General features: G+C 56.2%; 1 protein-coding gene across 1 annotated transcript in view; it reads right to left on the bottom strand.

Moving 5' to 3' along the window:
* Window positions 1-16,939: 16,939 nt before the first annotated feature.
* Window positions 16,940-24,696, bottom strand: part of SLC7A5 (solute carrier family 7 member 5) — a 43,958-nt gene continuing 36,201 nt past the window's right edge. Inside the window, exons 9-10 of the mRNA XM_017860055.1 lie at window positions 21,789-21,966; window positions 16,940-20,042 (exon numbers count right to left, since the gene is read on the bottom strand). Of these exons, the coding sequence (XP_017715544.1) occupies window positions 19,987-20,042; window positions 21,789-21,966 (234 nt within the window). The 3' untranslated portion in view covers window positions 16,940-19,986. The remainder of the gene's footprint in view (window positions 20,043-21,788; window positions 21,967-24,696) is intronic.

Genomic DNA, 24,696 nt, shown 5'->3' with positions numbered 1-24,696 from the left:
CTACGTGCCTGTGGACATCTCACTGCCGCCGCCCGCCACCCCCTTTTAGAGACGGAGTTTCGCTCTTATTGCACAGGCTGGAGTGCAGTGGTGCCATCTTGGCTCACTACAACCTCCGTCTCCCGGGTTCAAGCAATTCTCATGCCTCAGCCTCCAGAGTAGCTGGGATTACAGGCGCCCACCACCATGCCCAGATAATTTTTGTATTTTTATTAGAGACAAGGTATCTCCGTGTTGGTCAGGCTGGTCTCGAACTCCCGACCTCAGGTGATCCGCCCACCTCGGCCTCCCAAAGTGCTGGGATCATGGGTATGAGCCACCACTCCTGGTCTTTCTTTTTTTTTAGACAGAATCTCGCTCTTGTCGCCTAGGCTGGAGTGCAGTGGTGCGATTTTGGCTCACTGCAACCTCTGCCTTCTGAGTTCAACCAATTCTCCTGCCTCAGTCTCCTGAGTAACTGGGATTACAGGCATGTGCCACTGCGCCTGGCTAATTTTTGTATTTTTAGTAGAGACAAGGTTTTGCCATGTTGGCCAGGCTGGTCTTGAACTCCTGACCTCAGGTGATCCACCCGCCTCGGCCTCCCAAAGTGCTGGGATTACCGGCGTGAGCCACCACGCCCAGCCTGACCCTCTATTTTAATGCAGACTTTTTAAGTGTGATGTACATGCCCTAAGTGTCCACTGTTCGATGAATTTCACAAAGGGGCCATTGCCGTGTACCCAGCACTATGGTTGAGAATCAGAGTGAGGCCCCACACAGAAGTCTCTTGGTTAGAACCCTCTTCCATCACCTGCCACAAAGAAGATGTCATCCCCCAAAATGCACATCCAACTGGAACTCCAGAACGTGGCCATATTTGGAAGTAGGGTCTTTGCAGATGGAATGAGCTAGGATGAGGTCACACTCATCTTAGTGTGGAAGGTGGGCCCTAAATTCTATGACTAGGCCCTTATAAGGGGAGGGAGAGGCAGACGCAGACATGCAGGGGAGAGGCTATGTGAAGCCCAAGGCCGAGACCGGAGTGGTGCAGCCACCCACCAGGGGACAGCAAGGACCCTCCCCAAGAGCCCTCAGAGGGAGCACAGCCTTGCTGTCACCTTGACCTCAGATGCCTGCCTCCAGAACTGGGACAGTGCATTCCTGTTCTGTAAGCCACCTCGTTTGTCCATTTATGGTGGATGTGACCACAGCCCGAGGGCTCTCACACTGTCCCATGACCACAGAGCTGCTGGACACCAGAAGGGAGGAACAGCTGTGGGCCCCCTCTGGCCAAAGGCAAGCTGTGGGCTCAGCTGACAGCCGCTGGAAGCCACCTGAGGACAGCAAGGCTCAGTGCTTGCACCATCTGGGCCACACCTCGCAACGTCCACTCCAGGCCTGGACCAAGCCAGGCAGCCAGCAACTCCCACCCTAAGCAGCTCCTGGAAGGGACAGGAGCTGTGACAGCCACAATAATAACATCCATGGGCTGGGCGCAGTGGCTCATGACTGTAATCCCAGCACTTTAGGAGGCTGAGGTGGGCAGATCACCTGAGGTCAGGAGTTCAAGACCAGCCTCACCAACGTGGTGAAACCCCGTCTCTACTTAAAATATAAAAATTAGTAGGGTGTGGTGGCACGCGTCTGTAATCCCAGCTACTAGGGAGGCTGAGGGACGAGAATTGCTTGAACCCAGGAGTCAAGGGTTGCAGTGAGCTGAAATTGTACCACTGTATTCCAGCCTTGGCGACAGCAAGACTCTGTCTCAAATAAATAAATAAATAAATAAATAAATAAATAAATAAATAAACAAACAAACGATGTTCATCGCAGCCCACCGTTGTTCCAGGTGTCCTAGGTACCCAGCTTCATGCTCAAAGCTGCAGGCAAAGTGTTCGGTCATACAGGACTTGCCCCTGGAACAGGAAACCCAAGTCAAACTGGGGAACCTGCGAGGATATCTGTTAGTTTTTGCAACTGGACGTCCCGAGGGAGCGTGTACCTCCGGTGGCATCTGCTTCCCTCTTCCATGCCTGGGGCTCCAGCATGGTGGGCTTCTCTCAGGATGGGCCGACGCACCTGCAGCTTCAGGCCTCAGGGGCCTTCAGCAACGTCCAGAGGAAGGAAACTGCCTCTTTCAGGAGCCTGTGGCACTAAGAGGAAGCTTTCTGCAGATGCAGCTGGCAAGCTTCCCCGCGGACCCCAGAGGCACAGCTGCTTCTGAAGTGAGCCCCGGGAAGGGGTGTAAGTTCAACCACAGAGCAGCCACAGCCCTGCAGCAGCTGCCCGCCTGAGCTCCCCACTGGGATCAGGAAGGCGCGGTGGATCCTGGAGTGCTGATGGCTGTGTCAGAGGCATGTGAACCACAGCAACTCCGTCTTGAATAGGGGTGGGTAAAATGAGGCTGAGACCTACTGGGCTGCATCCCCAGATGGTTAACACATTCCAAGTCATAGAATGAGATAGAAGGTCGGCATAGGGCTGGGCGCGGTGGCTCAAGCCTGTAATCCCAGCACTTTGGGAGGCTGAGACGGGCGGATCACGAGGTCAGGAGATCGAGACCATCCTGGCAAACTGGCACACACGGTGAAACCCAATCTCTACTAAAATACAAAAAATTAGCNGCCTGAGCTCCCCACTGGGATCAGGAAGGCGCGGTGGATCCTGGAGTGCTGATGGCTGTGTCAGAGGCATGTGAACCACAGCAACTCCGTCTTGAATAGGGGGTGGGTAAAATGAGGCTGAGACCTACTGGGCTGCATCCCCAGATGGTTAACACATTCCAAGTCATAGAATGAGATAGAAGGTCGGCATAGGGCTGGGCGCGGTGGCTCAAGCCTGTAATCCCAGCACTTTGGGAGGCTGAGACGGGCGGATCACGAGGTCAGGAGATCGAGACCATCCTGGCAAACTGGCACACACGGTGAAACCCAATCTCTACTAAAAATACAAAAAATTAGCCGGGCGAGGTGGCGAGCGCCTGTAGTCCCAGCTACTCGGGAGGCTGAGGCAGGAGAATGGCGCGAACCTGGGAGGCGGAGCTTGCAGTGATCTGGGATCCGGCCACTGCACTCCAGCCTGGGCGACAGAGCGAGACTCCGTCTCAGAAAAAAAAAAAAAAAAAAAAAAAAGAAGGTCGGCATAAGACACAGGTCATAAAGACCTCGCAGATAAGACAGTTTGCAATAAAGAAACTGGCCCAAACCCACCAAAACCAAGATGGTGATGAGAGTGACCTCTGGTCATCCTCACTGCTACACGCCCACCAGCGCCATGACAGTTTACAAATGCCCTGGCAACGTCAGGAAGTTACCCTGTATGGTCTAAAAAGGGGAGGCCTGAAGACTCCCCCTCTTGCTTAGCATATCATCAAGAAATATCCATAAAAATGGACAACCAGCAGCCCTTGGGGATGCTCTGTCTATGGAGTGGCCGTTCTTTTATTCCTTTCCTTTCCTTTTTTTTTTCGAGACAGAGTTTCGCTTACATTGCCCAGGCTGGAGTGCAATGGCGCCGTCTAGGCTTGCTGCAACCTCTGCCTCCTGGACTGGGTATGAGTTTAGACTGTGAGGTCTGGCTCCAGCCAATGGATGCAGGACACAGCAGTAAGGATGACCCAAATGCGTAAGGTATAAATATGTTTGCTTTTCGTTTGTTCATTGTACTCTCGGGGCAAGACTGCTGGCGCGTGTACCCTTTCTGCTGAAAGTAAAAATTGCCTTGCTGAGGGAATTAAATTTATGTTCAAGTGCTATTTCTTAATGGCACCAGGGAACAAGCATTTAGCATTTCTAACACGGGTTTAAGTGATTCTCCTACCTCAGCCTCCCCAGTAGCCGGGACTATAGGCACGTGCCACCACACCTGGCTAATTTTTGTATTTTTAGTAGAGATGGTTTTCACTATGTTGGCCAGGCTGGTCTGGAACTCCTGACCTCAGGTGATCTGCCCACCTGAGCCTCCCAAAGTGCTGGGATTACAAGCATGAGCCACCATGCCTGGTTCGATTTGTTCCTTTACTTTTCTAACAAACTTGCTTTCACTTTACAGACTTGCCCTGAATTCTTCCTTGCGTGAGATCCAAGAACCCTTACTGGGGTCTGGATCAGGACCTCTTTCTGGTAACAGGTGTGCCTGGGGGAGAAGAGGCCAGAAGGAAGGTGATGCAGAGGCCGCCTCCCCTAACCCTTACCAGCCTACACCACCTCTGCCACTCCCACTTCACAGGCGAGAAAACCAAGGCTTAGTGCGGTGGGGCCAAGTGCTCAGCTGTCACAGCTGGAGAGTGGCAGGCCAGGATTCAACATAAAAAGCAGCCCTCTCAGATCCTGGGAGGATGAACAGGAGAGCTCATTCCCTATTCTCCAGCTTTCGTCTCAAAGTCTCCAGGAACCCCAGCACCCAAAATGTTCTTGTACGTGAATAAGGAAAACAAAAGCCGACAGGTGATTCTCGATGCTCCTGTAGGCGCCAGGGAGTGGAGTAGTGCCACACTCCAAGTGCCTGGACAGAGAGGGATCTGCCAGCAAGACCTCAGTCAGAAAGAGGAGGAGGGGGAGCCAGGGCAGGGGGCAAGGAAAGAGAGTTCAGTGAGGGATCAGCGGGTGCCAAGGCCCCAAGGTGTGTCCCGGACATGGAATGTTCCGGCAACCAAGAGAAGGCCATTGTGGGCTTGAGTGCAGACAGAAGGGGAGAGTGGCTCAGCACAGCCGGGGAAAGCTGGCCAGAGCAGAGGGGCAATGGCTCAGAAATGGCTGGGGAGCTGCGGCTCTGTCTGGAAAGCAGTGGACGGGTGTCATTGGTACCTGCTGCCATCCATAGATTCACCCAAGCCAAGGATGGAGATGGGGAACCAGCAGGCTCGGGACAGAAACATGGGCCCATCCCTCAACATCTCCCATTAACGGACAGCAGCCGTGCATGAGTTGCTTTGGAGGACTGCAGCTTCTGGCTCAGGGGCCAGCCTGAGTGTCTCTCCCAAGGCGGGTCATAACATCATCAGCCTCCCTCCTGAAACCTGAATGCCACACGCCTGCTGCATTTCTCAGGATCTCACAAATCCTACCCCAGCCCCCAACATCCTGACCAGCCTGACAGTTACTTCCTGGAGCATCTTCCAGAGTTCCTTCGGGTTTGCTGACCCTGGCTGAGGGATGGCATTTTCTAGCTCTTTCTGTCTGTACCCTAGAATGTAGCTTGTCCAAGTCCAGTGACTTAAGTCCAATCTATTCATTTCACTACTGTCCCCTGGCAGGAGGAATTCCTCTGAAAAGACCCCAGGAGCCTGGCAAGGGGTACGCTGGGGAGGCAGCTGGTGACAGGGCCTGGGCAGAAAGCCTGCCTGTCACTAAGAATTCTTTGAACCTTTTGAATTTTGTACTATTTGCATATACTGCCTATTCAAAAATAAGAAATTAATTGAAACAGTGAGATCATTCTCTTTGATACAAAAGGCAAAATCCTACCCGGAGTTCTGTCGTTCTGCTGTTATCTCAGCCCTGGCTGGAATTTGGTCACCCCAAACTCCCCACGCCCCAGCCTCAGTATCTCCATCTGTAAACCAAGACCCAGGCCCTCTGACCTTGGTAGTGGGGCTCCATTTTGTGACTCTGACTTGTCATAGCCTGAAGCTGTGGCCCGGGCCCCCATCTCCGCAGGCTGGTTAAATCCCAGGAGTCGAAACCTCCAGGAGCAGGTTCCGTGGTGTGAGAGTCCAGGACAGCTTGTCACTCAGCAAGACAGCAGAGGGGCCACCCAGGCCGACCGAGGACACCAAGGTGGGGCCTGTGGCTGAGGTGCCCCCAGGAGTCCCAGTGGAGGCTCCAGGAAGGTCACAAGGGATCCCTCCTCCCAGGTGACCCCTAAAGAGGCAGCACACAGTCCATGGAGGAAGAGGCACAGAATCAATGAATCTGGCTTTCAAGGAGCGAATAAACTTAGGCTCGTTGGTGTCTCAAAGGCATCTGGTCCCCAAATTGCTCTTGGGGTTCCTACTGGAGGCTCCAGGCCTCAGAGGCTGAGCAGCCAGGGACAACACTCCGGGGTGGCTGGCAGTGCCGCCCCCGTTTCCTGCCAATCTGGGAGCCGTGGAGACCAGGGGCAGCCTGTAGTATCCCTGGGGCAGGAGGGGAGACCCTCGTCCTTTCTCCATCCACACACTGGGGATCCCCACGCCTCCCTCATAGCTTGTGAGGAGCCAGGGATCCAGGGTCAAAGTCAGACGCTGCAAGCTGGAAAGGAAGTGTTGGCAGACGCCCCCTGGGTGGGGTCCTGGGGTCTGCAGGTCACGTGGAGAAGGCACAGCAAGAACAAGACCGAGGCCAGATGGCAGCGTCCAGCACACACTCCACCGCGGGCTTCCCGCCGCTCTGCACGGCAAGGTGAATTTCCACCACCTAAGTGTGTCCACAGAGCCGCCACCAGATCAAAGCTCGAGACATCCCGGGCTTCCCAGACAGCCTGACGACCCTCAAAACTGTTTTGGTGAGTGGGTGAATCGTTCGCATGGTTCAAAATGCAAAAGGAACAGAATGATGTCGCCTGAAAACGCGTTTCCTGCCCCATCCCAGGGACTCAGGCTCCCGCACCGCCCCGGAGCAGCCTTTGCAGACGTCCTATCAGTGACACGATCAGAACCCTGAGCTCAGCCACCCCAGCCCCCATCCTGTCTTTCCCTTCATTATTCCTGGGCTATTGGGCCAAGCTAACTTTGGAAGACCTTTAGGCTACAGATCAAATGATTGATAACAGGCTTTGCTCCAAACCTGCTTTTGTAAAGCTAATGAGAGGCCCCCAGGCTTCCAGGAAGAGGGAGCCAGAGTCCTATTAAGGTGCAGACAAAAAGGATGCTCAGCCATTATCCCAGAGGTTATCAGATATGCAACTTACCCCATTACTCCTGCAAATAACACCACTGCTGTAGTCTGAAGTATCTTTTGAGAGATCTTTCCAGGTTTTGTGTATGGCTGACACCCACAGCCCCACCCAGACCCCATGGCTCCACCTGGACCTACGGCCCCACCAGAAGCAATTCGGCTGCAGGAGGAAGCCTTCCACCCCCTATGATTTCATCTCCACTCCAACCAATCAGCAGCAAATATCTGTTACCTGGCCACCCCCACCCAAACCCCTAATCTAAACCAGGTGCGGTGGTTCACACCTGTAATCCCAGCACCTTGGGAGGCTGAGGCAGGTGGATCACAAGGTCAAGAGATCAAGACTATCCTGGTCAACGAGGCAAAACCCTGTCTCTACTAAAAATACAAAAATTAGCTGGGTGTGGTGGCGGGTGTCTGTAGTCTCAGTCACTTGAGAGGCCGAGGCAAGAGAATCGCTTGAACCCGGGAGGCGGAGGTTGCGGTGAGCCGAGATCGCGCCACTGCACTCCAGCCTCGCAACAGAGCGAGACTCCATCCAAAAAAAAACCAACGAAACAAAGCAGAAAAACCCCTAATCTGGCCGGGCGGTCGGCTCACGCGAAAAGAGAGTCAGCAAAGGGTGGTGGGATTATCATTAGTTCTTATAGATTTGGAGATGGGCAGTGGAGTTAGGAACAATGTTTTGCGGGCAGCAGGTGGATCTCACAAAGTACATTCTCAAGGGTGGGGAGAATTACAAAGAACCTTCTTAAGGGTGGGGGAGATTACAAAGTACATTGATCAGTTAGGGTGGGGCAGAAACAAATTACAATGGTGGAATGTCATCAGTTAAGGCTATTTTCACTTTTTTGGATCTTCAGTTGCTCCACGTGATCTGGATGTATACGTGCAGGTCACAGGGGATATGATGGCTTAGCTTGGGCTCAGAGGCCTGACACCCCCAGCTCCATGGGAGAGGTGGAGATGATTAATGGATACCTCAAAATAGAAAAAATGAATAAGGACTAGTATTTGATAACACAACAGAGTGACTATAGTCAATAATAATTTAATTGCACATTTTTAAAAAAACTAAAAGGCTATAATTGGATTGTTTGTAACACAAAGGATAAATGTGTGAGGAGATTGATCCTCCATTTTTCCATGATGTGATTATTGCACACTGCATGCCTATATCAGAATATCTCCTGTACCCCATAAATATATATACCTACTATGTACCCACAAACATTAAAATTTAAAATTAAAAAAGAATTTTAATAACCCAATTTAAAAATGGGCAAAGGAGCTGAAAAAAAAAACGTTGCTCCAAAGAAGACATATGTGATTGTTGACTCGGGGTGTCAAATCGACTGTATTAAGGGATACTCAGATAGCTGGTAAATTATTAAATACAAAAGAAATTGAATGTAAAAATAAATTTTTCCTAAATAATACTTATTCTCAATGCTTCAGTAGGCACTGAGCTTGTCCTCCTTCTGCTGAAAGAAAACCCAGATGGCTTTGCTTTTGATTAGAATGAACTACCCCAGGTTTGTCTGTGAACATGTTTCCAGAGGAGACTGGCATGCCAGTGAGCCCTCAATGTTTTCAGGAACCAATTGGCTGGGGACCCAATGAGACAAAAACTCAAAGGAAGGGGAAATTCTCACTCTCTCTCTCCCAGAACCTCGACACTCTTCTTCTCCTGCCCTTGGACATCAGAACTCCAGGTTCTAAAACTGCCTTTGCAAGAATTGTATCAGCGAGAAAAGTATGACAGTGAAAGAGGTCTGAGCTAACTACCCCACCACCATCGCGCGCGCGCGCGCATGCACGCGCACACACACACACACACACACACACACACACAGCCTACCTTACCTTTCCCTTAATTATTCCTGAGCTATTGGGCTGAGCTAACTTTGAGAGACATTTAGGCTATAGTTTAAATGATAATAGGCCTTGTTTGAAACTTAGTTGCTTTTGTAAAGCCAATGGGAGGCCATCAGGCTGCGGGGAGGAAAGGAGCCTGAGTACTGCTAAGGCTGAGACACAAAAGATTGTCAGCCATTACTCCAGAGGTTATAAGATATGCAACTTCCCCAGTTCCTCCTGAAGATACCACTATTGTAGATTGGCCTTTGAGATATCTTTTCAGGTTTTTTTGCATGTCTGACACCCGTGACTGCACCTGAACCTGCCAACCCTGCCCCTGTGGCCCCACCCAGAAGGACAGCCCACAAGAGCACAGTTTCAACACCCTATGATCTCATCTCCATCCCAACCCATCAGTAGCAAGCACCTGTTACCTGGACGCCCCCACCCCTTCCCCCAAATTGCCTTTGAAAAACCCCTAACTATGAGCTTTGGATGAGATTTCAGTATGTACTCCATCTCCCATGAGGTGTGGCCAGCCTCATGTCTATTAAACTCTTTCTCTACTACAATGCCGTGGTTTTTCTGTATGCAGCTGGCAGGAAGAACCCCCCTTGGGTGGTTACAAACCTTTACTTTTTTTGAGGGGGTAACATCTCTGTGGGGATATAATTCACCTAGTACACAATTCACGCATCTAAAGTGCACAGAGAAATGGTTTTGTAAACCCAAAGTCTCAATTCACTTAGAAAGTTCATTTCTGGGCCGGGCGTGGCGGCTCACGCCTATAATCCCAGCACTTTGGGAGGCCGAGGTGGGTGGATTACCTGAGGTTAGGAGTTCGAGACTAGCCTGGCCAACGTGGTGAAACCCCATCTGCACTAAACATACAAAAGTTAGCTGGGCATGGTGGCGGGCACCTGTAATCCTAGCTACTCGGGAGACTGAGGCAGGAGAATTGCTTGAGCCGGGAGGCAGGGGTTGCAGTGAGCCGAGATTGTGCCACTGCACTCCAGCCTGGCTGACAGAGTGAGACTGTCTCAAAAGAAAAAAAAAAAAGAAAAAGAAACTTAATTTCTGGTTGGGTGTGTACAGGTGATTACACACCTGTAATCGCAGCACTTTGGGAGGACGAGGCGGGTGGATCACCTGAGGTCAGAAGTTTGAGACCAGCCTGACCAACATGGTGAAACCCCGTCTCTACTAAATATACAAAAATTAGCCAGGTGTGGTGGCATATGCCTGTAATTCCAGTTACTCTGGAGGCTGGGATGGGAGAATTGCTTGAGCCCAGGAGGCAGAGGTTACAGTGAGCCGAAATCAACCCACTGCATTCCAGCCTAGGTGACAGAGTGAGACTGTCTGGGAAGAAAAAAAAAAAAGTTTTGCTGAGGTGCCACAGCCTCAGGACGTCCTGATGACATGTGCCCAAGGTGATCAGGGCACAGGCTGGTCTTACACGTTTTCGGAAGATAGGAGACATCAATCAGTATATAAAAGATACACGTTGGTTCAGTCCAGAAACACCTGGCAACTCGAAGCAGGGAGGGGCCTTCCAGGCCACAGGTAGATAAGAGATAAAGGGTAGCCGCATTCTTTTGAGTTTCTGATTAGCCTTTCACTGAATGCGCAATTGACAGGGATAGTCCCTGACGCCTTGGTCTGGCCGAGTGAAACAAAAGGCGCGTTTCCGTCTCAGGAGAGCGGAGAGCGGAGGGATGAGCTTCGCAAGGCGTTTCCCTCTGGACAAACCGGGTGGGAGGAATGTGGCTTTTTGATCTCTGTGGCGATCTTATTTAGAAATAGAACGGGAGGCAGGTTCCCAGCTTGGGTTTATGCGTTGGCTTGGTGATTTGGGGCCTGGAGTTTTAGGTTCCGTTCTGGGTACTAGGACGTTCACAGTGCCCTGCCCCCACCACAATCAGCTGACCTTTTCTACCCCAGGTAAATCTGCAGGTCGGCAGCGCCTGCTTCCTGGGGAAGGGCCCAGGGTTCTCTAATCAGGCCCTGTTGACTCGCCAGCATGTTTTTTTGTTTTTTAAATTGAGCCAGAATCTCGCTCTGTTGCCCAGGCTGGAGTGCAATGGCACGATCTCAGCTCACTGCAAACTCCGCCTCCCAGGTTCAAACGATTCTCCTACCTCAGCCTTCTGAGTAGCTGGGATGACAGGTGCCCACCACCATGCCTGGCTAATTTTTGTATTTTCAGTAGAGACGGGGTTTCACCCTGTCGGCCAGGCTGGTCTCAAACTCCTCACCTCAAGTGATCTGCCCACCTCAGCCTCCCAAACTGCTAGTATTACAGACGTGAGCCACCGTGCCCGGCCAACTCGCTGGCACTTTTAAGATGCCCCAAAGAGGAGGCCAAGCAGCCTCCATGCCCATCCACTGCCTTCCATGGGGTGTGGGTGTGCAGTGGAGACCCTGACAACTCAGGACACTGGGGGAGAGTGTGCGCGTGGGACGGTGGGGTGAGTGTCCGAGTCCCAGACTGTCACTGCTCAATGGGTTCTTCCCACGCACTCCACAGACAAAATCAATCCCCTGAGACTGTGCACTGCAGTAAAGAGTTTAATTGTCACGAGGGATCACCTGAGGTCAGGAGTTCGAGACCAGCCTGGCCAACAAACCCCATCTCTACTAAAATACAAAATCAGCCGGGCGTGGGGATGGGTGCCTGTCATCCCAGCTACTCGGGAGGCTTAGGCAGGAGAATCACTGAACCCAGGAGGCGGAGGCTGCAGTGAGCCGAGATCTTGCCACTGTGCTCCAGCCTGGGCGACAGAGTGAGATCCATGTCAGAAAATAATAATAATAATAATAATAATAATAATAAATTGTCACAAGGCTGACCATGCCACAAGGGAGATGGAATTATTACTCAAATCAACCTCCCGGAAGGCATGGAGGTTAGGGGATTTTCAGACTAAATTTCTCCCAAAGCTAGCTTGGCGCACACCCAGGAATGAACGAAGCCAGCCAGCCTGTGGGGTGAGGAGCGGGATGGAGGCAGCCATGTCAGATTTCTCTTCCTGTCATAATTTTGCAAAGGGGTTTCAGGACAGGGCAGGAAGGGCCTGTAACCTGCAGGTGCTTGACAATGAAAAAAGGAGAGTAAGGCCACACACAGCATCTCCACATCCAAAGTCCCGAGGAGGGGTGTCCTGCAGTGGGGAGAGAGGGAGAGACCAGCAGGGGCCCTAGAAGGAGGAGGTGCCTCGTGCAGCTCACCTAGGAACCCATCTTTATCTCCACAGCGTGGAACCCCGCAAGTCCTGGAAAGCTCTCCCGTGTGTTCTGGAAACAGCTCGCTGCAAAGATCCCCCTTCCCACAGGACTGAGATGAGACACAGGGACGCTGGGTCCGCCCAGGAAGGCCAGCTGATGGCCTCATCCACGATTCCCTGAGCTCTTTTGTCCCCACAGATCCAGCAGAACAAAATGCTTGTTTAGAAAAACAACAAAAAGCGCTTGTTCAGCTTCTCTGCCTCCTCCAAACCCTGAACCGGGAGACCCTCAGCCTAGCTCCCCCTGGGTCAGCCTGTAACTCCCACCTTAGCCCCTAAGACTGGGCTGGCCAGGGGGGACCTGCTGTATCTGCTGCCCCTCAGGCCTCTCATGCCACTCCCCCACCGATTCTTTCCAGCCCTGTTCCCTCTCTCCATCAAAGAAAACCCCTTTTCCTGACTCTGGAGGCCTTGCAGGCCTGTAAGTTGGAGTGGAATGTACCCCTACTGTGAGACGGCCCCCCACCCCTCCGCAAGCCCTGCAGTAATCCTTTTGAAATAAAGCTGTCCTTACTAAATCCGGATTTGTTTTTCATTTGACAATTTCTTCTCTGTGAAATTCTCGACTCAACTCAAGGGACGGAGCCAAGCTTAGAAATAAAACAGGAGCAGCGTCAACAGATGTCAGGAGTGGGGCCTCGTTTCTGCGTGGTGCATTCTGAGACCTGGGCACGCTGTCCCAAGAGGGCAGCAGACGTTGGGGAAAGTGTCACTGCCGCTGAAGCAGAGGGAGGGGGCCAGGGAAGGATCCAGGCTCCTTCCGGCCCCTGGCCGCCTGAAGATGAAGCGTTGTCCTGGCAGTGTTTGAAACGCGGTCATGAAGGAGTGAAATCGGTGCGGTGAGTTGTGCAGAATGTGGCGAAACCTGCCTGGAGATGAAGAGTCCCAGAGTGTGCAACCTCTCGGGAGCCTGGGTCCAAGCCCACCGTGTCCTCACCCAGACCTGCCCACGCCTCTCTCCCAGCTGTCAGGAGTTGTCAAGGGGATTAAGGGGATTCTCTTTGCCGTTCATGGGAACGGCAGCTAGATTAGCTGGGGCCTCCTACCGAGGAGGGGGTGCGCTCGGGGCAGCCCAGACGACGTGACACTCAGAGAGCTTGGAGGGGCGGTGACTAGAGGTAGGTCACAGCCAGACACCAAGGCCTTGACTTTGGGGTTCGTTTCATGGGTAAGAACCCTCCCTTGGCTGGAGGTGAGGCTAGGGCCACACACCCATTCCCCAGCCAGCCTTTGCAGAGGTCAATGAGAGAGGCAAATTCTGGAACCTTTCCTCACCCTCTTTGACCCAGGGAGGATTTAATCTGGAACGAAGCTGGTTGAGACTAGTTTTGTGAGGGATCTGTCCACCCAGGGTGCCAGTGCGTTTTACAAGGCTCGCTCTCGTGGTGCAGTTGAGTTCCCACTCGCAGAAAGTACTCACCCCATGGCTATAAGGCAAAGGGCTGGGTCTTGTAGGAACTGGACCCCAAGCAGGGAACAGGTCAGTGCAGGGCCTGTTTGTTTGGTGTGGCTGCACAGGCACAAGGGACAGGAATGTAGGCGTTTCTGGCTGCAGGGAGAAGGTTGGACAAGCACAACAGCACCTTCGGGGTGAGCATTTGAGTTTCCACTGGAGATGAGGCCAGGTGTCTTGCACTCAGGTTGCCCTGTGAGGAATTGAGGCCAGGCCCGGAAGGAGGGTGGGATGGAAGGGAGGGGCAGTCTTGCGGATGAGGGGTCAGGTGTCCAGGCCCTCCAGGTGCACAGGTTGGAGAACCCGGGTTCTCCATGTGTGTGGGTCCTCCAAGTGCCCAGGCCCTCCAGGGGCCCATGTCCTCCAGGTGCCCAGGCCCTCCAGGTGCCCACATCATCCAGGTGCTCACATCCTCCAGGTGCCCAGGCACTCCAGGTGCCCACACCCTCCAGGTGCCCGGGTCATCCAGGTGCACAGGTTTGTGAGATGCTCCCACTGCGTCCTTCCTACCATTTTGCATCCAATGCACACGGATCCACTCCGGCCTCTCAGCTCCCCTGGATCACCCCAGGCAGGTGAAGGAATGTTTTGGAGTCCCATTTTCTCCTCCCTGAGACAAGGTGGCACCTGGCCACCTCCTCTGGGTGCTGCAGGCTCAGTTCACTTTCCCACACTGGAGCCTTCAGGCCAAGCCTCGGGGAGCACAGAACCTCGGGACAGTGGGGATCCAGGGCCCCCAGAAATCCAGCTGAAGGAGCTTCAGGGTGACCCCACCTCCCCTGTCCCTCAGAGCAGATGCTCCTAGAATGTTCGTCCTTAGAGCAAGTGAATTAGCGTTCCCAACAAGGCTGCCCAGGGAGGGGTAGGGGCAGGGTGTGTAGGGCCCAGCGTGGGCACCAAGCCTGTGTCATCTGTGGTCTCAGTGGGCAGGTGGGCGGTGCTGGAAGAGCCATCTCCATCCACTGTCTCCCCTCCATGCTCTCCCAAGGCGTGGCCCCTCCCCAGGCTGAGGGCCCCTCCCCACCATCACCATCTCTGCAGGGTTTTGGCTGAAGACCAAGGACTTCCAGGCTCTTTAGAGGCCAGAGAGGTATCCTGTGTTTGGGACAGTTGGTGGTGATCCAGCCCAGGTGGGGAGTGACCAGAGGACACCCAGGCAGAGCCACTGTTCCCTCTAGGACTCCTGCACCCCCGCTCTGCCCAGATGTTGGCTCCTCACCCTGCCCGGGAGAGGACCCCCATTCACCTCCCTCCACAATTCCCGCAGCCTGTGAAGCCCATGCCCTCAGGTGGTTTTGGCGGACTCCAGGGCAGGGTTGCCTCCTCCTGTGCCAGGCGTGCAGCTCTCACACACACAGCTGGCAGGCACAGTGTGGCGAGCTCAGGATTGTCTAGGATGCAGGAGTCACCGGGAGGGGTCCCAGCCTGCAGCCCACGGTCTTCTGTGTCGGGCTCTTCCCTCCACCACCTTCTCCTCCTCCCTCTGCTCTCCTCTGTCCTCCATCCTCCTCTGCTCTGCACTGGAAGCCTCTCCAGGCCTGAAGGCAGAGTTGCCGGAGCTGTTGCTTGATTAGGGCCGTGGTCCCCATCCCCTGGCCAGGGGAATGCTCTCTCCTCTCCCCTTTTTTCCTCCCCACTTCCCCCATTCCTCCCTCTTCTCTCACCCTGAGCTGGGTTAGGCAGATCGGCTCTGAGCACAGAGGCGGAAGCACATGGATTCCGGTCCTCTCAGGGGCCAAGACCCTTTTACATCAGAGCTGGTGAACGCAGCTGCCCCTGGGCTGGGGGAGGGGCCAGGGCACCACAGAGCCGAGGTCCCCGCTTTCCAGGCCAATGCCTTCCTGCCTTCTGTTTCCCTCCCTTTCCTACACCGGGGGTTAGGGTTTAATTGTCTCCATGCCTCCATGTGCTTCCAACCGCAGTTCCCAGCAGGTCCTAAGATCTGCCCCAGAGTTCCGTCCAGCGGGACCTCACCGGAAGACAGGCTCCCAGCAAGGAGCTCTGCAGGAGGGCGAGTAGCAGGAGAGGCTGGTCATGGCGAGACCTGGGCTTTCTGCAATGAGGGGGCGGTGAGAGGATTGGTCGCTGGTTCCTTCAGGAAGCCCTGCTCTCCCGGGGAGGGCGCACCGGATAGGCGGCTTCATTCAAATGTGTTTGGGGCTCCCGTCCCCACAAACGCTCCCCCCTCACCCTCTCTCTGGGGGAGAGGGAGCTGCCACACACCATTCATTTACGCCCGCTCTCTCCCACGGTGCTCAAGGCATTGAAGTGTCAGTTGGAGGGAAGGCAGAGCATGCATGGCAGGCCTTTCTGGGTTCCACCCGGGATGAGGCCAGGCCATACACAGCACCTTTCTTGGCCTCATCAATGATTCTCTGAGCTGTTTTTGTCCCCACAGATCCATCAGAACGAAATGCCTGTTGACCAGACTCGAGTTCAACTCCTCTTCCTCCGGCAGACCCTGAACCTGGACCCCCTCGGCCAGGATGAATTCTTTCCAGCCTTGTTCACATCCCCCACAAAAGAAAACCTTTGGCCAGGCACAGTGGTTCATGCCTGGAATCCCAACACTTGGCACCCCAGAATGCCCTGGTCCACCACTGGGCAAGGTCTCCCTAATGAAAGGGCTGCGGGGAGGAGGGTGTCCAGCCCACTAGGGAAAAGCTGCCCAACCCCCACTCCCAGGAGACCTGCAGCCAGGAGGCCTCTTTACTAACACCCCGTGGAGCTGACTGCTCACTCCAGTGACTTCATGTTTCTGGCACCTGGAGCCTTCCTGGTTCCTTATGGGACTTGGTGGCTCCAGGATAAGACTCAGACTATGGGACCCACTCAGGGCCTGTGACCCCAATCCCTGCCCCCCCCTCCCGTTCAGCTGGGACAAGACTGCATGGGTCCTGCAGACAGGCACCTCCACTGGATCCAGGATGGAGCCCCACGGTTGCCCTCCCACCCGGGAGGTAGACGAGGGGTTCATGCTCTGAGCCCCGGACCTGCCCTCTTAACCGAGAGGCTTGGGGGTGCTCTGGGAACAGAATCAGTGCTGCTTCCTCTCTTGCTCTGATCCCAGCCTAGAGAAAAGCTTCCTTCCTGACCTCCCAGGATCTGGAGTCCTGTATCCTCTCACCGGGTGACTTCCAAGCCCTTCCCAACTTCACCCCTGCAGCTCCCTGGGACTGGAACCTTCCCCCTCCTCCCAGGTGATCTCCACCTGAATGTCCCTGTGCAGGCCGCCTGCCCTCTACTCCCGAGGCAGATCCGAGATCCCGGCTCAGCCCCCACATCCTCGAGCGGTGCGTGCTCACATGTGATGCCTATGCTACCGGTCCATGGCTCACCCCTACCCGGCGGCCTCAGTGGGCTGTTGGTGAATGAATGAATGAATATGTGAAGGTGGGAAGGAATGGGGTGGCCAAGAGGCGGCCAGGAATGTTCCTGCACACAGAGCCTGGCGCAGAAGAAAAGAACACAGAACATGAGCGGTAGGATGATTGAGTGTTTCTTTAAAAATAAAAACCCCACAAAAAAGCCAGAACACCCTACCCAACCCAGCCCAGTGTAACAGGTTAGCCATTAACACAGAATAAAAACGGTCCCAGGCACACACGTCATTACTCGGCAGAGGGTGTCCGGCCTGGTCAGCCGACGTCACAGTGGATGGCCCTGCGTGGTCGGGACACAGACGAGGAGCAGGCGTGGCACCTGCGCCACGCAGAGCAGCAAGGCTGAGCACGACCACTGGAAATAAATAAACACGGTGCCGACAGCATCTTTAAATTAGTAAGACGTTAGCACAAAACAAAAAAGCGAAACGACTGAAAAAACACTTGCTTGTTTTGGTAGGGTGTGCTTGAAAACACCTGACACCCACAAGTGGAAACCTTTGGGGACGTTTGTCAGTGGAGTGTGGAGAAAAAGGGACGGAAAAGCGAAGTCTTCTGAGACGGTCCCCTGTGGTGGCCCTGGTCCCCTGTGGTATTCCAACACAGCAGGAAGCGGGTGGGGGGAAGCAGGCCTCAGTCAGCACCTCGGGATATGGCCCCTACCTTCTGAAGTGGGGTCCCCAGGCTGGGGTGGGGCACACAGCACCAAGGATCACAGACTGGACCCCCCATCGGCCTTCTGCGGAGGAGCTCCCACTCCAGCCCAGATGCCTGGAAGAGACCTATGCAGTGTGAAGATGGACCCCAGCGGCCCCCCGCCATTTCACTCAGCAGCTACTTCCCACAACAGACACAGAGCAGCCCCCATGCTCGCCCACAGCCGCAGCAGCCAACAGGCAAGCACGTGTCATCGAGAGTCCGCTGGCTCCCTGCATCCTTGAGGCATGCCCACCTCCCAGCGCAGGAGGCTGGAACAGAACGGCGTCCCGAGGACCCCTACCCGAGGCGGGAAGGGAAGAGGCTGGCGTTGTGCATGGTCCCCGCCAGCTCCAGCGGGAAGCATGCGTCCAGGCAGCACCTCTCCCAGACCCGGGGCTGTGGCCGCCTACAATGTCCACTGCCTCCTGGATTCGCACAGCAACACGCCAGGCAGGGAGGGCACCAGCTACTGTCCTTATCTGCCGCCAAGAGAACAGGCCCGAGGGAAGACGTCTTGCCCAACAGTCAGTCCATCTGCCCACTGGTGGTCCTCGGCGTCCAGACTGTTGGGCTGTCCCTTGGACGAGTGGAATTTGGCCTCAGGAAGGATGCAGTACCCATGAGCAGATGCTGTGGAAGTCGGTCCATGTGCAGCGGGAAGCAATGGGGCGGGGGTGCCAGGGCTGGATGGGCCCCTGGGCTCTGGAATAAAAAGTCTTCATTCCTCAAGCAAGAGAGATGGACATCTGGCCCCGGGTCCCCAAACTGTCCATCAGGTTTCTACAGGCCCATTGGATGGTGAGGGAGTCCTGGGGCCCAGGCAGGGGGCGGCAGGCTCCACTGAGCACTTGCTCAGAGCTTGCGGCTTGAGCAGCCGCTGGTCAGTAAAGCCATGTCCAGCCCTGCTCCGGTGGCTCCCGGCTTGGGGTACTCAGGGCTGTGCCACAGGCCAGCTCCGCCAGCCACAGCTGAGCACTGGAGTGATTCTGGACCACTTGGCTCTACCTCTAGCTGGGGAGAAGAGAAGCCGGGGGCCTGAGAAGACAGAGCCTCCCAGAGCTCAGGAGGGGCCCCGGTGGGGTCTTCTTGTTCTGGGGGCCCCTGGCTGCTGCCACAGAGGCAGCAACAGCTCAGGAAAGTGGGCCACACTGGCCAGGCCTCAGCTGCCTCCCATAGGGAAAAAAATTCACAGGAACAACAGAAAGAGTGGGGGCTGCTATTTCTCTCTCCGCAGGAGGGTGAGGACTGGGTGAGAGCCCAGGGGCCTCCAAACGCAGGCAGCAGAGAGGTGAGCAGTGCTTGGCTCTGTCTCCTAGACAATGGGCATCAGGAGGACCAGGACAAGACGTGAGGGTGACAGGGAGAGTGGGGAGGTGCTTTGGCCGGGAGCCGGAACCCAGCCCTGGCCAGAAGGGGCTGCTGGGCAGGGATTTGGGCAGCACAGAGGCCAAAGCTTTGGAGCCTGAGGGCAGCTGTGACCTCCAGGACAGGGGACACTGCTGTGTGGAACCCAGAGTGGGTTCCCACTTGGGTACCTGGCCACGGTGTGTCTGCCTTTCTTGTCTGTGTCTAGAAGACTGAAGGGCCGGGCTTTGTCTGCATGAACCAGCACTCAGCCTCCAAAACTGGACACAGAAATAGCCAAGAAGTCGCACTGCCCAGAGGCCAGGCCTGGTGAGCCAGGGGAGATGCCGGCACCCGCCGCCCCCCGGGGCTGTTCCCTGGCTTGGGATGGTGTCTCCGGGCTAGGATATACGGTCTGGAGTCCAACAGGGCCTCAGGTACCTCCTGGGAGGAGCTCTGGAATCACCCACCTTGGACCCTCCACCTCGCCTGGATACCCCACCCCCATCCCAGTGCCACCCTGCGGCTGAGTTTCCACTCTGCAAACCCTAAGGCAGAGACGTAAGCCCACACGGTTGGTTTTCATGAATGTCAGAAGCACGAGTCTGGGCAGCTGTCCGGCGTTCAGTGCAAGTCTATGGTAGCAATGAGGTTTCAAGTCTCAGTAGCTCTGTTCGCCCAGGGTCTGGTCCCTTGGGGCACATAGTGTGCAGGAGAAAGGAAGGGGAGAAAGGAAGGCTCCTGCCCTCCCTAGCTCCTTAAAAAATCATCATCCTAGTGGTGTCAAGTTGACCCAAAATTTAAGTTAAAAAAAAAAAATACAAGTAAACAAAGGAGGGAAGGGAAAAGGGGCCCAACGAGACCAAACGCTGCTCCTGGGCAGGAGCACAGGCACACCTGGGTCCCTGACTCGACCTCAGTTGAGGGACGAGATTCGTACCAGAGTTTTCACAGCAGCTCTGCTGCCCGACCTGGGAGGGACAGCGAGGGACTGGGATGCGCAGCTAAGCTGTGGACGGTGGGGAACCGGAGTGGGTTCGAGGCTGTGAGCTGCTTTAACGGACCTCCGTGCATGCTCCTCTGGCAGCCTCTTGGCCTCCTGGCTATGTCTCCTGGGGAACCACCTGCATGAGCTTCTGACACAGGACGGTCGTGGAGACTGTCAGGAGAGAAGACAGCTGTGTTAGCCTGGGGGCTGGACAAGCACCAGTGGGACATGGGGGGGTGAGCTGGGGCTCCCCCAGCCCTGCTGTCACCTAACCCAGCACTGCCGCCCCTCCCGAAGTTGCAGAAAAGCCAGAGCTGGGATTTTAAGGAACCCTCCCTTGTGTACTTGTGCAGGTGGATACTGGGTGCCCGAGGCGCCGTCTCCTGCTGAAATGCAGAAGTGCCGCATCCTGCTCCGCCCACCCCTCGCCTGCTTCAGAACCCTGGGGAGGTGGAGCGCAGCCCGTGGAGCGCACAAACCAGGCCCTGGGTCTCGGCAAAGTGCAACGGGGAAATGACAGGCCTTCCTGCAGGTCCACACCCGGGCCAGCACCTGGACACACACCCAGACTGTTCACATCAGCCAGGCTGTCCTGCAGGCAGGGCTGGAGGGGCCAGTCTGCTAAGGGTTCTCGGAAGACCTGTCATGCCTGGGACTCCTACAGAGACATCGCTCCGGGGAGGGAGACTGGTTTCAGGATAGACAAGGGGTTTTGCTTTAAGCTCTTGGTGTCCTGAATGACAGTTAATGCAGATCCCACTGCAAAGCTTGAGGCAAATGTTCTACCATGACCCTGGCGGTGATCAGAGTGTGGGGTTGGGGTGGGGGGTCTCCCTGCCTGTGTTGCTGCCATCCCAGGAATTTTCTTTTCTTTCTTTTTTTTTTTTATGAGACGGAGTCTCGCTCTGTCGCCCAGGCTGGAGTGCAGTGGCCGGATCTCAACTCACTGCAAGCTCCGCCTCCCGGGTTTACGCCATTCTCCTGCCTCAGCCTCCCGAGTAGCTGGGACTACAGGCGCCCGCCATCTCGCCCGGCTAGTTTTTTTGTATTTTTTAGTAGAGACGGGGTTTCACCGTGTTTGCCAGGATGGTCTCGATCTCCTGACCTCGTGATCCGCCCGTCTCGGCCTCCCAAAGTGCTGGGATTACAGGCTTGAGCCACCGCGCCCGGCCCATCCCAGGAATTTTCAAAGCCACCCAGTAACACAGGGATCAGCGTCTAGGCCCGTAGGCACCCCGGCCTTTTTCTAGGAGCCTGGCCACATTGACAGGCGCTGAGGACAGGGTCCTAAGCTTGGTGGTAAAGCACGCCTGGGGCCGCCGCTGCACAGAGGGTCAGAGAGGGGGGGTTTCTCCTTCTGCCTTTTTTTTTTTCTGAGACAGAGTCTTGCTCTGTCACCCAGGCTGGAGTACAATGGTGAGGTCTCAGCTCACTGCAACCTCTGTCTCCCGGGTTCAAGCGATTCTCCTGCCTCAGCCTCCTGAGTAGCTGGGATTACAGGTGTGCGCCACCATGCCCAGCTAATTTGTGTATTTTTAGTAGAGACAGAGTTTCACCATGTTGGCCAGGCTGGTCTTGAACTCCTGACCTCAATTGATCCACCTGCCTCTGCCTCTTTCTGCCTTTCGTGGTAAGTCTGCTGTGTCAGCTGGTGGCAGCCAGCAAGATTTTGTTACTTGGCAGCAGTAGCCTGGTTTTCTGGAATCCCTCGTCCTGAGAGATTAGCTGGTGCTGTGCTGAGCGTCTTATCCCTGAAACATGTGGGCTGTGTGTCACTGGCAGACACTGCAGGGACCTGAACCCTCCTGCCACCCAAAACGCTTGGCTCCGTGTGGGTGGAGGTAGCCGACGCCTCTCAAATCCCTTCGCTGCCCAGGGCAGAGGATACCATGGGCTGCGTGCCAGCGAGAAACTCACAGATGCCCTGGAGGAGCCACTGGGGCTTGTTTTTCCACCAGACCCCGAAGAAGTAGACGGGCAGCCCGCTGAGGATGATGGTGAAGCCGATGCCACACTCCACGGGTGTCTTCCAGAAGGAGACAGCGATCAGGAAGAGGCAGGCCAGGATAAAGAACACGGGCAGGGCCAGGTTCACCTGAGGCAGAGGACAGGGCCTGGATGAGCCTCCCACCCCCATGCCCCGAGGTTCCTCAGCCCTCCTGGGCCCTCCACACCCACAGCTGCTGACTTCCAGGTCACCAGGATGTGAGCTGCACCCCATCCGGCTCACACACCGGCCTGTCCCGCCCTAGACTCTGCACACAGTGCTGGGCCTGGATCTGCCTCACACACCGGCCTGTCCCGCTCCAGACTCTGCACACAGTGCTGGGCCTGGATCTGCCTCACACACCGGCCTGTCCCGCTCCAGACTCTGCACACAGTGCTGGGCCTGGATCTGCCTCATGCATTGGCCCGTCCCGCACTAGACTCTGCACACAGTGCTGGGCCTGGATCTGCCTCACACACCGGCCTGTCCCGCCCTAGACTCTGCACACAGTGCTGGGCCTGGATCTGCCTCACACACCGGCCTGTCCCGCCCTAGACTCTGCACACAGTGCTGGGCCTGGATCTGCCTCACACACCGGCCTGTCCCGCCCTAGACTCTGCACACAGTGCTGGGCCTGGATCTGCCTCACACACCGGCCTGTCCCGCCCTAGACTCTGCACACAGTGCTGGGCCTGGATCTGCCTCACACACCGGCCTGTCCCGCCCTAGACTCTGCACACAGTGCTGGGCCTGGATCTGCCTCACACACCGGCCTGTCCCGCCCTAGACTCTGCACACAGTGCTGGGCCTGGATCTGCCTCACACACCGGCCTGTCCCGCCCTAGACTCTGCACACAGTGCTGGGCCTGGATCTGCCTCACACACCGGCCTGTCCCGCCCTAGACTCTGCACACAGTGCTGGGCCTGGATCTGCCTCACACACCGGCCTGTCCCGCCCTAGACTCTGCACACAGTGCTGGGCCTGGATCTGCCTCACACACCGGCCTGTCCCGCCCTAGACTCTGCACACAGTGCTGGGCCTGGATCTGCCTCACACACCGGCCTGTCCCGCCCTAGACTCTGCACACAGTGCTGGGCCTGGATCTGCCTCACACACCGGCCTGTCCCGCCCTAGACTCTGCACACAGTGCTGGGCCTGGATCTGCCTCACACACCGGCCTGTCCCGCCCTAGACTCTGCACACAGTGCTGGGCCTGGATCTGCCTCACACACCGGCCTGTCCCGCCCTAGACTCTGCACACAGTGCTGGGCCTGGATCTGCCTCACACACCGGCCTGTCCCGCCCTAGACTCTGCACACAGTGCTGGGCCTGGATCTGCCTCACACACCGGCCTGTCCCGCCCTAGACTCTGCACACAGTGCTGGGCCTGGATCTGCCTCACACACCGGCCTGTCCCGCCCTAGACTCTGCACACAGTGCTGGGCCTGGATCTGCCTCACACACCGGCCTGTCCCGCCCTAGACTCTGCACACAGTGCTGGGCCTGGATCTGCCTCACACACCGGCCTGTCCCGCCCTAGACTCTGCACACAGTGCTGGGCCTGGATCTGCCTCACACACCGGCCTGTCCCGCCCTAGACTCTGCACACAGTGCTGGGCCTGGATCTGCCTCACACACCGGCCTGTCCCGCCCTAGACTCTGCACACAGTGCTGGGCCTGGATCTGCCTCACACACCGGCCTGTCCCGCCCTAGACTCTGCACACAGTGCTGGGCCTGGATCTGCCTCACACACCGGCCTGTCCCGCCCTAGACTCTGCACACAGTGCTGGGCCTGGATCTGCCTCACACACCGGCCTGTCCCGCCCTAGACTCTGCACACAGTGCTGGGCCTGGATCTGCCTCACACACCGGCCTGTCCCGCCCTAGACTCTGCACACAGTGCTGGGCCTGGATCTGCCTCACACACCGGCCTGTCCCGCCCTAGACTCTGCACACAGTGCTGGGCCTGGATCTGCCTCACACACCGGCCTGTCCCGCCCTAGACTCTGCACACAGTGCTGGGCCTGGATCTGCCTCATGCATTGGCCCGTCCCGCACTAGACTCTGCACACAGTGCTGGGCCTGGATCTGCCTCACACACCGGCCTGTCCCGCTCCAGACTCTGCACACAGTGCTGGGCATGTTGCCAGGGGCTCAGGCGGCTGCTGAGGAGGGATGGAAGGAGCCAGCTTCATCTCCTGAGGCCTCTCACGGGCAGGGAAGGTCACAGCTCCATTCCCACATCACAGGCCTGGAAACCCTGAGCCGCCAAGACACGCAGGGGCCTGATGCTTCCAGGAGACAGTGGCCACCCACTGAGAAGCCAGGACACCACCCTCTTGGAGACCCTGTTTTGGACACCACTGAGCAAAAGCCCATCCCTGAAGCTGCAGCCTAAACTGTCACCTTCAGCAGACAAGCTCCACCTGGCACAGAAGCCAGGCAGGGCTGTGAGGAACCTGCAGGCCCAGCCCGTGACCCGCGGTTCGGCACGGCTGTGGGATTGACTCAGCTGTCCTGAATCCATACTTGGACAGGGCACCCTGGGAGACGCAGGGCTGACCACGTGTCCTAGCCTATCAGTGCAGGCCACATGGTTGCCCTGTCACCAGGAACAGACGCCAACCCCGTGCCCAGGCTCACGGTGGGCAGAGCCAAGCCTACCCCATGCGCAGGTCCCCATGGGGGCTGAGCCCCCGCCGTGCCCGGTGACTGCCCTGTGCTGCCTCTCCTGGGCCAGGCTGGGCCTCCTGCTGCCCTCCAAGGCCCTGTGGCTAGGCTGGCACAGCAGGCACAAGCTGGTGCCCATGTAGGGCGGCTCCTCCTCACCCTCTGC

Source organism: Rhinopithecus bieti, unplaced genomic scaffold (genome assembly GCF_001698545.2).
Source record: "Rhinopithecus bieti isolate Rb0 unplaced genomic scaffold, ASM169854v2 scaffold_1618, whole genome shotgun sequence".
NCBI lineage: Eukaryota > Metazoa > Chordata > Mammalia > Primates > Cercopithecidae > Rhinopithecus > Rhinopithecus bieti.
The sequence above is the reverse complement of the archived record's forward strand: the minus strand, read 5'-3'. Positions and strand labels throughout refer to the sequence as shown.